At 41.5% G+C, this 11,098-nt stretch overlaps 1 protein-coding gene across 1 annotated transcript in view; it reads left to right on the top strand.

Annotated features, from left to right (window-relative positions):
• The window catches only part of LOC109470618 (Krueppel-like factor 12), a 12,740-nt gene extending 2,413 nt beyond the window's left edge, over positions 1-10,327 (top strand). Inside the window, exons 4-8 of the mRNA XM_019769636.1 lie at positions 2,589-2,651; positions 6,442-6,748; positions 7,139-7,295; positions 7,779-7,936; positions 8,436-10,327. Coding sequence (XP_019625195.1) covers positions 2,589-2,651; positions 6,442-6,748; positions 7,139-7,295; positions 7,779-7,936; positions 8,436-8,608 — 858 coding nt within the window. The 3' untranslated portion in view covers positions 8,609-10,327. The remainder of the gene's footprint in view (positions 1-2,588; positions 2,652-6,441; positions 6,749-7,138; positions 7,296-7,778; positions 7,937-8,435) is intronic.
• The last annotated feature ends 771 nt before the right edge of the window (positions 10,328-11,098 follow it).

The raw sequence follows: 11,098 nt of genomic DNA, 5'->3' as shown, positions 1-11,098 counted from the left end.
AGGCTTGGATGCAGCCCTAGTGAGGTTGTCTGCTTCAATTGTTGGGAAAGATGACTATTAGATTGACCTAAAATTAACCAGAATGACATCCTGGCTATGTAGTTAATTGCTGTTGTCGTTAGATCATCCTGCCTATCACCAGTTTAATTGGAGGTAGTGACAGACAGGCTTCCACTGTATAGTTTTATAACCTGGTAAGGTTGATTGCACATTGTTGCCTAGACATGACAGAGAATGGCATTTATGACCACACTTTATATCTCGAATGTGTCAGAAGATGGACTGCTTATCCAATTTGCCCCGCTAGTGTTCAAACAAATCTAGTCAATTTGCTAATGGAAAATACCATGGCGTAATCCTACCCAGTAGGAAACAGTGGTAGTGCCAGAACACACCGTGACAAAACACAAAGTGGCAGAGAACGCATCAATGTTTCACTGGACTCCTAACCATGACATACTGAATCCTCTGATGAGTCTGAAATGACATTTTTTTCGGAACAAGAATTCCATTGTGTAAATCACTCCTTAATCTGATGTGTGGCCATTCTTCAGTAGAATACAAAGTCTGTCCCCAACTGTGCCAAGTGTAAGTGCTTGGAGATCAGCCCAGAATTACAGTAAGCACCAAGGGAAAACAGCGGAAACCCCTGTGTAAGCGTACTTAGAGAAGGATGATACATTACTGTCTAGGTTTCAAAACTTGCCGTCTTGTTGAATCAAGGATATGAGATTTCCAACCTCCTTGTTTCAAATCATTTCCAGTTCAAAATGAACAGTGCCAAAAAGGGCAGATATCTTAACTTCCACTCTGTCCTTGCTTGAAGGCTGTCCCTGTGATTGTACCAAGCCATGTCCTTGTTCGCAATGCTAGTGATTATGATTGAAAGATAGCTACAACTCTATATCTCAAAGATGCAAAGGCTAATCAAATATGGCACATTGCGACTGACATTAGTTATAGTGAGGTGAGGACTTTGAACTGAACACCATTTACTGGTGACAAAAAGGCCATCTTGCGGTGGAGCCTAATGCTCATGATGTAAATGTACATGTTTTCTTTGAAAATAATAGTTATACAATGTATTCAACAAGTCAGCTGAGGTGAGCCTTACCTGTAGCTGACATGTTCTAGATAATGTATGTGTCACTAGTGATGCATACCGGTTCACTGGACTTGGATCCAGACTTGTAAGAATGTTTAGGTTCAAGTAAAAAAAAAACTAAAAGTCAAGAACCGAGTCCGGACTTATTACCATAAAAGATCATTTCACATACCCCTTTTCTTTCCAAACCACCTAAAACCTTCCGTAGATTGTAAAATCTTTGCTGCAAAATGAAGAAAACATTGTCATCGGGCATCGTCAAGTACCGGCCTCCATGTTATGTGGCCAAAGTTTCACCCAGGCAACATTGCAAGGTTGCCAACATGCAATTTTGAATATGCCATGGGTTTAGGTCCGGACTGAACCTAAACCTCTGGACTTGAATCCGGACCTGAACCTAAAATTGGGTTTAGGTATGCATCACTATGTGTCATGGTGTGAGTCTGTACACACCTGTGAATAAATCAGCCTGACCTTTACCTGTTTACCCTGGAGTGGGTGGGGTGATGCATAATTTCTTGGCTGGTATGCAGCCATGATTAGCAGACCCACCGCTGAACCTGAATACCTGGTAGAGGTTAACAACTTAGCCTCTACCAGGCCTTTCTACAGGAATACGGATCATAGAATTTGACAAAAAAGATAGTAAGATTGGTCAAGAGAGTCCGGCCGCGGGGAGGTAATTTCTTTCCCTCCGAACTGCGCGGCCAGTCAAACCTACAAGGCGGCCAAACTACCCTGGCAAATATTCTCCTATATATAGCCAGCGTAGTTAGTCTGGTAGAGACTACTATCAAGTCACCATGGCTCTTTGAAAGAAACGCAACATGTAGAAATGTGCAGAACAGTTACAGTTAGCCTCTACCAGGCTTCAGAAGCAGCTGGAAAAAGTCGACATTGGCCAATAGATACATGACATGCCAGAGGAGTTATTCCACAAAATTATAATAATCAAGCTCCTGTTCTGCACATTTCTGCATGTTGCGTTCCTTTTGAAGGGGCATGGTAAGTTGTTAGCCTCTACCAGGCTTCAGAAGCGGCTGGATAAAGTAGGCATTGGCCAAATAGACAGTTATCATGCCAGGGGAGTTGGTCTGCTAAACAGGTACAGTTTACCACACCCCGGTACACCTTTACTAGCAGACCAACCCCCCTGGCAAATTAACTGCATATTTGGCAAATTTCTACTCTTTCCAGCTTCTTCCAAAGCCTGGTAGAGGCTATCAAGTCCAGTGTAAGGCAAGCCATCCCTAGAAACGTAACAATAGTAGAGAATAGCCTAGTGCACAATCAGTACTTAGTAGTATGATTGTAAACATATGATAACAATTATATAATCTACATGTATTTTGTTGTTCTGTTCTGTCAGTAACAGGAGATATCATAATACATAATACTGTGACTATGAGTATGAGTACACATGTACTGTAAACATTGGTTCTACCAGACTACACCTGACTCCTGTTGTGTTTTACTCTCACAGGTGGCGGAAGGAGTAAAGATCAGAGGAGACAAGACAACCAATGGGGACCTGGCAGCCGAACAGGTAAGGACGTCAGGAATGTCGGGATGGATCATTAGATGTCTGTTCTTGTCTATGGTAGTGTTTGTGAAAAGGTGTATCATTGTTAACATACCTTTCATATATGTTATGCAAAACACTTCAGTTAGCCCGTAAATATGTGGTCTGTTACAGTTGAATACCGTTTTTGCAGTAGGGTGTTTGAAAGTTTTGCCTTTCACAGTGAGCAACTTGTCGTTTAAGTCTAGACGGATGGAAATTTATAGTGTTTCAGATATGGTCTTACCAGGATATGCCACAGCTGATACTTGTTAGTTTACTGACATCCTGCATATTCAAGGTTGCATGTGGGATAATTTGGTTTTTGGTGTGCACTTTGTTTTCAAATGAAAATACCCAAAATGTATTTGCTTCCTAACATGAAGTCAATGTCAGGGGAAAGGAGAGAAAACTACTACAGAACTAACTATGCTCTTCAAATAGTGCTACTATGCTGTTGTAGCTGCAATGTTAGTGGTGCACAACTCAGTTCGTCTATGACCAAGGTACGTGGTAGTGTGCAGTAAAAAAAGTGACGAATGGTTTTTCAGGGTCCAACTTTTAGTTTGAATTTACATTTCTCATAATCCGCCACGAAATTACATTTGGGCCCTTTGTACATGTAGTTGATTCAACTTAAACTTCAAAGATACTATTTGTTAATTTTTATCAAGAAAGGCTGTTTGTTTTAAGTGCATGTAAATCTTGCTTCAGCATTTTGATACCCAAGACCCCACAAGTTCCTTGACTAGGTGTAACTATTTTGGCAACACCACACCCCCATTAAACAAATGGTACTGCTTTCCAAGAAAGGACTGGAAGTTTGTCAGACTTAGAGCTGCTGTAAGTTCGGTCTGTCTTGTACTTTCTCTGACACACTTCCCTGTGTTAGACACTAGATGAATTGGGTTAAACCTTTCTGAAGGTGAGGTTTGTTTCCTTTTGGAGATTGATTTATTTTGTCTGGTAACACCCAGGGCCCTGCCACGCCCCTCAAAACAAACCCGCCATGTCAGGTAGGGGTCGTTGGGGGTGGCTGAGATCCTGGAAACGATAAGCCGTGATGATCCTTACATCCTTAGAAGAAAGAATAGTTTTGAAGTCCTCACAGGTTTGTCATGCTTTGAGCCATATACTAGTACTATGGATGAAAACCGTGCAAGAATCCTGGATGTATTTTATGCCACGCTGTCTGTGACCAAACCTTTTCCGGTTTGTTTACGTTTTGGTTGTCTTACGTTTACAAAAGAAGACCATAAAATGATTCATTTTGTATCAGGCTTAGGTACATTTGTATCACTGCTTGGCAGGTGAAGTATTGGTGGCGTTACTTCATGAGGAATGATTCAAGCTGTTTCATCTTAGCTTTTTAATGTCTGAGTCCTGCCAACTGAGAAATCATGTTGGAGATTTCACCCGAGGCTATATTTATAGCAGAGGGGCGTTGTCTTAGACACACCCTCTACAATACTCATACTCATAGCTGCATAACTCACTGCAGTGGCTAAGAAGTTTTGCAAAGAAGTTTTGCAAAGAAAAGATTGTTGTTAACAGTTAAGTACTCTGGTTATCACCAATATGTTGAACCAAAGTAATCAGACTTAAACTGGACCCTGTAAGTAGATTGTCTGCAAGTGTGTGGCTTAAGGCACCGTAGGTCCATTTTCTGGTCTTTGGTCAGCTGAACCGACCCTTCAAGTATCTATTGTTCCCCGCTGACATGGACAAGTCTGAACAGGTAAAGCCGCCTGCCACACCTGTCTGGGGGTGTGGCTCCTTTCAACATATCATCCAGGTAGGATCAGGCATTGTTGTTGGGAGATATCCTCCAGGTATTACAGCTTAGAAAGGAGAAAAACTGCACGTTTCAATGCATTTGAGTTAGTCATTGCTACAATGATAGGATATCAGTGCCTCTCTAACAAGTCACGTCCTGTTGACACGAGCTGGTAATTACTGGGAAAAAAGTGATGTGATCCTTGATCAATGCTGGTTTAGCAGGAAGAGAGGAGCAGGGTGGAACAAGGTCCCCTCCACCTGATGTTTGTACAGGGCTGTTGGTCAATATTTGCCTGTTTGGAGTCCGTTGGGGGGTGCTACTTGTGCCGGGAGTAGACACAGCTTTGCACTGACCTTGTCAAACATGAAATGTCAGTCGTAGAGCTGTATTTACCATAAACAGTGAAGTAAGACCCTCTGAGAAAGAGACAGGGTAGGAACAGTTGCTTGAAGGAAACTATCCTAAAGACATCTTGTTTTCTTATTTAGTAGTCTTTTAAGATATCATTTGTCAATGCTTAAAGTTTATACACATGTAGTTCTTTAGAAACACAAATGTTCTTGACACTACCAAAACTTATATTAGACATGATACCAGTAAATCCCTGTCTGGGTAGCATGATAGTGAAAGAGGCCATTTCTAGTAAGGCCAGAACTGGTGAATTTGTAAGAAATTTTGTTGTTGAATCTTTTAATTGTACCCCTGGTTGAGCAGATTAATCATACAATACAAACAATTTCTAGACAGTTGGCAAAATGACAAGAAATGTTTCTTTGCAGATTCCCCACCCTATAGGATGGACATTGTCAGTTTGGTGCAACAAACACATGCTGAAAAACATGAGTTTTTTTAAAGAAGTGTGTCACTAAAACTGGCAATCTAGAGGAAACTTAGTTTGTAGAAAATTTGTTCTACTTGAAGTACTTCTTGGTAACCGTACAGGTTGTCATTTCTGTAGACTGTCATTTCAGGGTCACTAGGCTAATCAAAAGGGGCACACCCATACATACCGGTGTTATGTCTATCTCGTAATGACCCAGTATTTCTGTCAATGTTTCTTTGTGTCCCCTGTCCATGCTGTGATGTCTTGTTTCACGTGATATCGGTATGTTTTATGATTAACCAATTACTACTAGTACTAGTGATAAAGCAAGCTTCAAACTGTACCCAAAGCTGTTACCGTGTTACTCTTTTTACTGCCTGTTCCAGTACAATGTATATCTTAGGCCTGTTACAGACATTGTAACTTCTGTAATACTTCACAGCCTGAGGTATATAATGTATAAGTTATGCTTTCTAATAGTTCTATATAAAGGAAAGCTACTTTGCTTTTTTCACATGATGTTTTATGCATAGGAAATTTGAGAATGTTGCATTGTTGTCTTGTGTGCAAAATGCGAGAAGCACATAATGAGGGGTGTGGTTCGGGGTCTGTGCATTTGTAGCTGGGCCAAGGACCTCTCTTCATGTCCTTGGCTACCATATTTAAAGGTCACATTCTTTAAAGTTGAACAACACAAGTTACACAACACAACTCGATATGTGGGGATTATGTGCTATTGACTGTTACTCAGTCTGTTAGATACTCCACACACAATCATTTACCATCTCGGGCATTAATAAGAGCTTTGAGGATGACTATGTTCGTGGTACATGTACAGCAGAACCTAGACCAACTGTGAGAATTTCTTTCAGCTGTTAAGACAACCGTGTCAGATAGAAACAAATTATTTTGAAGTTATGCCTCAGCCATGGTTACCTCTCTCTCTCTATCTGGTTTATCGCCTGTTGTTCCCCAAAACCCAGGGTTAGACATGCTTGCACTCTAATGCTGGGGCTTGTTGGTAGCTCGCCATTTGCCTCTGTCCTGTGGTTCTTGGGCACAGCAAATGTCAATACCCCTGCAGGCTAGAGTCTCATCAACTTCACCATTAATTATGTTTATCATATCATGTATTCCATTTTAATGATGTAGAAACCTTCTTCCCGTCTCAGGACCAGATGGATGAAGGGATGGATGCAGGACACGAGAAGCGAGCGTTCCAAGACGAGCCCGTAGACCTCTCCATGAACGGGGTCAAGGCGACGAAACTGTCGACGCTGTCCGGACACGGTGCGACGTTAGGCGAGATGATCGGGCGGACGAACCTGCAGCACATCGTGGTGCCGCTGGTGTCTCCGCCGGTCCTGCCGCACTCACAGGTGGTGGCCACGTTACCGCTGACGGTGGTCACCACGCTGGCTCAGACCCTGCCCATCACCACAGTCTCCATACACGACCTCAGGAGTAACCTCGCTAAAGGTGAACATCATCATCATCCAATCAATCCACTGTATTCTGCAGCTGCTGTTGTGCCAAAATGGCAGCTGCATTCAGTCTTTCTTCTTTTCCTTTCACTGTGTCTTCTGTCTCACAAGCTCTCTTAGCTCTTGGAGTTCCTTTTCTGTTGTGGGAGGGCCTAGTCCTCTGCGCTTCATGTCTCCCTTCAGCATGCTAAGCAGATTGACAGTGAACATACCTGCTGACAATGATATATACCGGTTATAGCATGTTGGCATAACATACTGTGCCTTTGTGAAATCCAGATTTTTCATGATTTTTGTTGGATGTTCAGTCAACGTTTAAGGAGAATTTTTACTCTTTCCGGTTCATCACTGGGGTTGACCAACCTGATTACTTTATTTTTGGCAGGCTCAAGTGATGACATCGCCATCCCCGTCCCCACATCGTTCACCATCCCGTCAGCAACTAACAGTGACGGCCACGACGACATCCCGACCGTCACGCTGGACACGGTCAACAAGACCGGCTCGTCTGCTCTCATCAACATAGCAGAGGCAGCAAACATGTAAGGGTTACATGTACAGTATGTATTCTAGATGGGAAAGGCTATAACTTTTTAACATGCTTTTTACAGTACAAATAAACGTGTATGTTCAATGACTCTGTACATACAGAATACAACACAGTATTCCATATCACCTGTGGTACCAGCCTGACCACAGGTCGGATCACCCGACGGCCGAAGGCAGGGACCGAGGGTGATGCGGAATACACCGTGTTGTATTTTATTTATGTCGTACCCACCCAAGAAAACATGCCTTTCAATGCGAAATGAGCAAAAATTTTGTGTCCCTAAACCAAAAATGCCATCAATTCCAACATCCGAATTCTGTATTCAAATTTTTGAAAGTGGCGAATGCAGTTAGGGTGAAATGCATTCGAATAGTTCTATGGGAGCCATGGCGGTCCGACACGGTCTGGAACACCGTTATCGCAGGTTATCACGGCCCGGGTATGATATAACATGACTTTGTCCCCCCCTCCCCAGGCCCCCTGCCCACATTGCGTCTCTAAGACAGCGGATTGAGCTGGATCCTCAGGACGAGCTACAGAAGAGAAGGCGAGTCCACAAGTGTGACTTCGAAGGCTGCAACAAGATCTACACCAAAAGTTCCCACCTCAAGGCACACAGGCGTACACATACAGGTGGGGGACACTTCTTTGTCATCAATACTTCAATGCAGGGTCCTCGGGACATTGGCTTATTTTTAAGCATTCCAGAACCTGAATTTTATCTTTACTAGCTGGGCTTGAAATCCTTAATTCAATCTGTCTATAGTATATTAAGTAGAGTGGATTAATTCCTCAAGATAATATACTACATAATGTTAACTATACAACAGAGAGAACTGATAAAAGTCTGATACACACAATCCATGTTCCCCTGCTTCATACACCTAAGCAGTACAGTCAATTTTTTTAGACATACCTTCGATTATGAAACATACCTGTTCTTACCTTTTTACCATTACTAAAAAAATGAAAAAAAGCTGAATTTACTTAATTGTACAGTAGTTACTTGACAATGTATATATGTTACATTCTCTGTATTTTGTTCTTTTATTGTGACCCGTACTCAACCCAGCAGGTATGTTTTTACGATAAATGTCTTCATTCAATAAATTCCAATCTGTGTGTTCTGCAGGAGAGAAGCCATACAGATGCACGTGGGACGGGTGCACGTGGAGATTCGCCCGCTCCGACGAACTAACACGGCACTACAGGAAACACACGGGCGCGAAGCCCTTCAAGTGTGACAAGTGCGAGAGGTCGTTCTCTCGGTCCGACCACCTGGCGCTGCACAAGAAGCGACACTGAGGTCAGGGGTGAAAGGCCGCAGGTCAGAGTTGAAGACCAAAGGATGTCAACTTTATTTTGGCAGTGAAGACAGCTGGGTCACCAGGTGGTTGTACTAGGACCCAAGTAACCTGAAGGTCAAATGTGATCATTGAAAAGTGAAATTGTGGCCAAGGTCGAATCTAACGCTGTTTAGATTGTGAAGGTCACGGTGTTGACACTTGTGACAAGGTCAGGGTAGTACTACACTTGTATGTTTGTTATTCTTGACAAGGCTCAGTTTGCAGGAGAAACTGAGGAGGGTTGTTTAGGAGAGTGACTGGCCACTACAGACAGGGTGTCATCACCTGTGCTACGATGTGTGTTTGACTGTTCTCATGTACGTGTATGTTTGTGTGTCGTTTGGTTGGTTGGTTGGTTGGTTGGTTGGTTGGTTGGTTGGTTGGTTGGTTGATGAGGATGCCATGGTATGAAATGTTTTACAAGTCTTCCCGTAACCCTGTAGGGGAGTTCCCGGGTGCCTAGATGCACCCAGGAATAGTCTGGTCTCAAATCTGGCTGGTCCAATACTGTATTTGGACAGGGTTTGTAAGTTGCATGGATTGCAGTACTCTCCCTTGCCAGAAGGGGGCACTTCTGTGTGGATGATGAATTTTGTCACCACTGGTAGTACTAGACAGAGGGACTGGTAACATTTATACTCTAATAGATGGTTCAGTGAGGACACCAGCAATTGTGTATACTTTGTAACCTTTAAAGAAAATGTAATGATATCTAGATAGTAGATATTAGGAGAAGTTCACTTACTACAAAGACCAATCTAGAGTGTGTCTTATACATATAGTGTGCAGTATCAACTTCACATTTTACAACTTGTAACAATGGCGTCTTTTAAGATTCTTTTGTTGTTTTTTTTTACTCTTGCTTTATTACAAGGATGGGGAAGTCAGCACTGGTGCTGTTCTTTTACCCTGTTGCAACAATATAGAGGGCTTGAAAAGCCATCTTAAGTTTTGGTTGGCGCCTGTTTCATGGGTGCCAGTTTTGTACCTGCAGTTTATTACTGATTGCTAGGTGGTGCTTTTATCAGTATTCTGAAGGTCATTGAAGGCAGGAACTTTTGTGACCTACATTTTATGACAGTGGTGTAAGTAAGCTGTATGTTAATTTCAGTAATTTGCTTGCCTCATGGTTAATTGATTAACATCATGTTGATATTTAATCATACCATATTTGCAAAAGGAAATCTAGCCAAGACATGTATGATTTTGTCTTGCATATCATGTACATAGTAGTGAATTCTTATGCTGTATAACGATTTTATTGCTTAACTGCTAAAAGCATGTATTTCATCTACAACAAATTTTAACATATAACCAGAATTTATGATATTTGATTTTTTTTTCATTCCCTCCAAGCATCAAAGGATTCTTTTAAAAAAACTATTAATATCCATATGTAGTTTTGATGTCTGATGCTGGCCACTGGTAATGACTGTAGTATGAAGTCTTGTAGTACACAAAACAATACATGTGCAACCATCCAGTGGCTTGATTAGCTACAATTACCAGTATCCTGGATGACGCATCTCTGCTGAATGGTGTATTTTTACATTTATACCATTTCATGGATAGTCAATTCACCTTATGGTATTATGTGAAGTCAGTAGACTTAATGTTCAGGCCATCTCTCAGCCCATAGGTCAATGTTCACCACTATTTTTGTTTGAGGCCTCTAATATTGACAATAAGGTGTGCCAGTAACAAAGTCATTGTACCAAATTTTCTTACTAACAGATTTTTCCATTTTCAGGGATATCTAGTAATGTACTAGCAAGCTATGGTCTCTACATACATATTGTTGTTGACAGATATTGAAAGTGAAAAAGCAGCTGCATATTTTTTTCTAATGGTTAAAGGCCATTATTGTTTGGAATTTTCTTTAGAATGAAAAGACATCTTCATGGATTTAGAAAATAGATCTTCTGAATTAAAAAAAAAAAACTATAAATCTATATACACATACTAGACTTAGCACGTCGGCAGAACGTACTGCGCCTGCGCAGAACCCCATATTTTTTTGTTTTTCGTTGGGTTTTTGGTCAACGTTGCATCAGAATTTTGCCTGTTGCAGAGGATATTCTTTCCAACATAACATTTGGAAACTACTGTCGAAATGCTAACCTTATATGAGCGAATACAACCTTATATGAGACATTCTATTCTACCGAAATGCTATGTACAATACATTACGGGTTTCGCGCAGGTGCAGTACGTTCTGCCGACGTGCTACTATATAGACTTCCTTTCCAACAAAGACTGTCATATTTGTTGATTTAGAGACAAGAATTTCATAGTTCTACATGTTCTGAAGGGCTTATTGCAATGCTGTTTATTTTGTTAAGTATCACATGAGCTATCACAGCCCGGCAAAAGAAAAACTGGTGTGCAGAGAAGTCTTCATTTCTGCTGCGTTTTCATGATGATTGTTATATTATATTCCAAGCTCTAC

This window comes from Branchiostoma belcheri, unplaced genomic scaffold (assembly GCF_001625305.1).
Source record: "Branchiostoma belcheri isolate BF01 breed outbred unplaced genomic scaffold, Haploidv18h27 scaffold23, whole genome shotgun sequence".
Taxonomy (NCBI): Eukaryota; Metazoa; Chordata; class Leptocardii; order Amphioxiformes; family Branchiostomatidae; genus Branchiostoma; species Branchiostoma belcheri.
Note: the sequence above shows the minus strand (reverse complement) of the source record. Positions and strands in the feature narration are given on the sequence as shown.